Source organism: Limulus polyphemus, unplaced genomic scaffold (genome assembly GCF_000517525.1).
Source record: "Limulus polyphemus unplaced genomic scaffold, Limulus_polyphemus-2.1.2 Scaffold2635, whole genome shotgun sequence".
NCBI lineage: Eukaryota > Metazoa > Arthropoda > Merostomata > Xiphosura > Limulidae > Limulus > Limulus polyphemus.
In genome coordinates, this window is record NW_013668245.1 from 107,543 (window position 1) to 112,822 (window position 5,280).

At 30.7% G+C, this 5,280-nt stretch overlaps 1 protein-coding gene across 2 annotated transcripts in view; it reads left to right on the forward strand.

The window, feature by feature from the left end:
* The window catches only part of LOC106467496 (ubiquitin carboxyl-terminal hydrolase 47-like), a 110,169-nt gene that overhangs the window by 62,768 nt on the left and 42,121 nt on the right, over nucleotides 1–5,280 (forward strand). For both annotated transcript variants that reach the window (XM_013927856.2, XM_022395695.1), the window contains 2 exons: nucleotides 2,813–2,928; nucleotides 3,196–3,318. In XM_013927856.2, coding sequence (XP_013783310.1) covers nucleotides 2,813–2,928; nucleotides 3,196–3,318 — 239 coding nt within the window. The remainder of the gene's footprint in view (nucleotides 1–2,812; nucleotides 2,929–3,195; nucleotides 3,319–5,280) is intronic.

The following is a 5,280-nucleotide window of genomic DNA, read 5'->3' on the forward strand; positions in this document are numbered from 1 at the left end:
CTTAGCAACCGAGTACAAAGGTCGTAACTAGTAGAGATAATTGTTTGCTTTATTTCTTTATTTACTCTTCTATGTTTTAGGAAAAATATGTTTAAGAACTTATTTCAAAATAGCAATAATCTATAGAATGTATAATAATTGAAATGTTACTGTATTTTACAAAATACTAGTTGACTAAAACACAGCCAAGACAAGTTGCTTTGTACAGACAAAAGGTCACCTTATTTTATTTGATACGGTAACATGAGTGCACGTGAGCCACGTTATTGTATAAATGTATACTGTTATGAGATTTAAGCTATTTAGTCCAAACATTTATGTTTTCATGTTATAATTTGTGTTCATTCTAGAATGAAAGAGCCACAATTTATATTTATTTCCTAACTTTTTATGGTGGTTGCTAGATCGGTCAAATCTACCGAACCCGTACAGAGATTAATTACTGAAAATAACAGATAAAATATATAGTTTTTTCTTAAGAAATGTTTGATAACTATCCGGACATTATAAAGATTTCACATGTGAAATTTCAAAATTTTCTGATGCATGATGGAGAGGCAAGGTGTCAAAAAAAGGCATGAAAGAAACATTCCTTTACAAACCTTAAGACTTAAAAAAAATGTTAGATATTTTGTGTATGAAAGCATTATAATGTTTACTGATAATCTGCCAAATTTCATTAACATTTATGTACTAATTTAAAAGTTGTAGCATGAAAACTATAACTAGCACAAAATGGGCTGAAAGAGTTAACTAAAAATTAGAAGGAGTTTCTCAAAGGATCATGAATTATTGAGGAACCCCACGAATGTCCGAGTGTTTGTTAGACGCCCTCTTTTTTAGTATATAAGCCTGGCGAGAAAAACCAGCGGGATTGAAGAGATAGATAATTGAGTCAAGCAAACAAGTAAAATGTGTGAATTGCTGTGATTTATAGCATGTGTTATAAAGGTTGTTAAGTTTAAAGTGACTGGAAATTCTGTGTATTACTAAAATTTGTTTCGAGAAAGAATAAATTAGTTTTAATCAAGAAAGGACTTGTATCGCTGAAGTTTCTCTGGAAGAATTTCTACCGGAAATATTCAAACGAGCAGATACGTAACAGTATACGTAACAAATATTTCTTGTTTTTCATGTATATTCATTGTTGATTGATATAAAAATAACTAAAATGTAAAAGTTAGAAATTTGTTAGGTTAGTTAAAATTAGATTAGGTAAGATAACAAAAAGTAATAGAAATTTTTTACAAGATATGCTTATGAACAGCTCATGCATTATGTAATTCAATATGGTAATGTTAGCTACATGTTTGCCATGTAGTTTACAACTTGTGTGGCAGAATTATTAGTTAGACAATTGAAAGGGCAATAAAACAATAAAATCAAGTATAAGCACATGTATACTGTTATGAGCTTTAAGCTATTTGGGATAAACAACTGTTGTTTCATGTTACAATTTGCAGTCATTCAAGAAAGAAAAAACATAATTTAGGTTTATTTCTTATTTGTTTTGGTGGTTATGAGGTTGGTCAATTTGACTGATTGCATATAGAGTTAGGGTAAAGAAAATATAAAGTGTTACTGAAAAACAAAAAACTGGATGTTTATTATGGAGGTTTTAGAAATTATGCAAATAAAATCTCAAAATTTTCAGATAAAGAAAAGTATTTTTAATCTTAACATGAAAATCAATTTGCACTCGGAGCAAACAAGACTGACTAAATATATTCACAGACAAAAATTTAATAAAAATATATAATTCAAAAATATGATTTAGCTGTACATTAAGATCATCTTAAGTAGACTTGGTTTGTTTTCATTATTATTAAATACAAAACTGTTACAAGTTTCATGTGCATTTTTGCCTATGCTACATGTTTGACATATATATTCCATTTGTCAGAAATAGATGCATGAAATTAGATATCTTTTGTTAACTGGATGTCATTAAATACCATTTATTAACTATAGGTTTGCAACATGATTGTATTTAAATGTTTTGTGTTTAACAAAACATAAAATCTATCTGTCCATTTTGCTGGTATTTTGACATCACAACTTCAGGTGAGGAACTAACTGAATCAATTTTGAGGAAATATGGTAGGGTAACTGAGGTATACTACCCCAAAAGTCAAGTTTAAATGGCTAAGCATTCATTTCTGTTTTTACTGTGGGAAGCCAGTGGTAAATAAAAGTGAGTGATATTTAATGCCTTGAGTAGGCATGAGTTTGTGCAATGATTGCACCACACTGAGTAGATCTGCATGACAAATGATGCATGACACCTCACCCAGTGAAATAAACATCTTGTGAGGGGAGGATACATTTGTTAATAGCTAATAAAAATCTTTTAATTTTTCTTTTTTCTGTAGTTAAAAATGAAAAATATGATGTTACTTATTTTTGAAGTGCAGAAAAAAAACAACAAAGAGTTAAAACTAACAATCTTTGTTGAAAAGCATGCGAGTCAGTAGATAAAAGTCTAAGTAGAGAAACTTATAAAAAAAATGTATGTCTGTGTTTTGATGACATTAACATGCTTCCCATATATAAGACGTATCATTATTTTTGATTTATTTATTGTGTGTGTTTCACATTGTATATAGCTTAGGTTTGTCATTCATACTATTATTTTGTGCAACTTGTATGTTAAATTGTTCTTGGGTCAGTGAAATTTAAAAGGAAAACTATCTCTGTAGGTACAACAGTGAAACTGTACATAGTTGATGTAGAATCTGAGGATATTTTGTGCAACTTGTATGTTAAATTGTTCTTGGGTCAGTGAGATTTAAAAGGAAAACTATCTCTGTAGGTACAACAGTGAAACTGTACATAGTTGATGTAGAATCTGAGGAAATTTCAGCTCCAGTCACTCTCCGCAGTCATTTGAGTCAGACTGTAGAGGAGTTTAGGGAACAAGTGGCACAGGTTAGACAACACTTTTACTTTGCTGCTAAGTCTGAAAGTTGTTTTAGTGACATATTTATGTATTGTTAGACTGTTGTCTCTTGTATGTATTTATTAAATATTTTATTTACAATTTTGGTCCATCTAAAGTTAGTATTTGTAGCTTTTTCTTTATAATTCTTTTCACTTGAGTATATTTATTGTGATTTTTAAATGTGGTCTGAGCTGAGCTTAATATATTTAATAAATTTTCAATAAATTGCTTATTTGTTTATATTGATTTTCTAGGCATTGGGCTTGTGTTCAATAGAAAACACTCGTTTAGTGTTAGAGCGATACTACAATGACTTGAGACTTCTGGAAAATTCCAGTAAAACACTAAAGATGGAAGGATTTTATCGCAGTAATAAGGTACTTGTTCTGTTTAACCTTATCAGTTCCAGCCGATTTAGGTTGACTAAACTTTATTGTGCTTATATCAAAAACTGATAAATCTACTGTGTCTCTTAACATTAAATTTGACAGATATTTTTTAAATAGATAGAAGCTACTGTTATAAAAAAAAATCAGTTTTTGGTCTGATGTTTGTGATTTTGAAATTTCATGGTTGTTTTTATGGAATAGTTATATATACCCAAAAAGTATTCTCTCTTCTATACTTCTTTAAAAACTTTTTAACTTTCTTTTTTTATACAGTCAAGTTTTATTGCACAGAAACTATGAATTTTTTGTTTATGTGAAGTAGCACCAAATATGTGATTCTTTTGTCTAAACATAAACCAATAACACACTATGAATAAAAAAAAAAAATAAAATCAAATTTTGTTTTTCTGTTTTTGTCTAGAGTGCTTCATTTTTCATATTCAGATAGTTTGAAATCATTTAATATTTATAAAATTATTTTAATTTGCACAAGTGAAAAGTAGATTTGACAAAGAAACAATCAAAACTGCTGCAGAATGAGGTGAACGTGTAGGCCAGATATCAATCATCAGAGCTATTGTTATCAGGAATGTACTGTTGCCTAACTTAGTGTTTTGCAGTGAGCACTTACAGACTCATGGATTCACAATACATTCTAAAACACAAGTAAAATATCAGGCAATAATAAGAGAATAGCACATATTATGAAACGAATGGTGCTTTTGATTATTCTTGAAAAGTTTCGAAGGTCTGTTGTGAAGTGAATAATTTGTAACATGCAAGCTTTCCATTTCACATGCATTTGGTTGCCAACAACTATCTACACTGTTTCAAAGTTTATACCTCTAAATGTTTTGTAAATAGAACTTCAAAATAATATGTGATTCACATGGCTACCAAACATGCAAAAAAGTGTGTGAAGCATACTAAAGGTGTGCAATAAAAATATATTTTTTGTTTTCCTTCCTTATTCCACCACTTGATGTGTTGTGGTACGATGTAACTTGAACTTGGTTGGTGGTGTCAGTCATGGTTATTACATAGAGTGTTAACTGCTCCATCCAACGTATTTTCCGAGTTGTCTTACTCTTGTACTGGACAGTCTACTATCACATTTTTTGCTTTTCCACACATATAGCAGTATTGATCTATTTCCAACACTTTCTAGAAATTTTCATTTCTAACTCCATCTCTTCTTTTGTATAGCATTTAGGTTTGATGCTGGTAATAACATAGCATTGGTGGGAATACTGCATCTATCAAATACCACTTAGTGTCTATTGATATTGCTGAGTGTATCAGCAGTGGACATATCTTGTATTACAAAGTCTAAAGTTCAGTTGCTGTAGCCACTTGCACTTCAAGTGAGAGCAAATATGAAGTTTGTAATTATTGTTTTAGCAGTTTCTTTTGAAATGCCTTCCAGTGGCACAGTAGTATGTCTGCAGACTTACAACACTAGAAACTGGGTTTCAATACCCATGGTGGGCAGAGCACAGATAGCCCTTTGTGTAGCTTTGTGCTTAACTACAAACAAGTCTTTTGAAATAAAGGAATAAAAACTTAAATAATATAAGACTTTGAATCATAACGTACTTGATAACACTAATTTCATTAAAATACATTGATAGTAAAATGTTTTAATTAAATTTGAATATAACTCAGTAACACTTTGTGACGTGCAGAAAGGGATTAATAAATGGTACCAGGGTTATAGGGATAGGTCACACTAGCTCGCAGGGGCAACAACTATCTTTAACTATATAGGTCACACAAGCTCACAGGGGCAACAACTATCTTTAACTATATAGGTCACACAAGCTCACAGGGGCAACAACTATCTTTAACTATATAGGTCACACCAGCTCACAGGGGCAACAACTATCTTTAACTATACAAGTTACATCAGCTTACAGGGGCAACAACTATCTTTAACTATATAGGTCACAC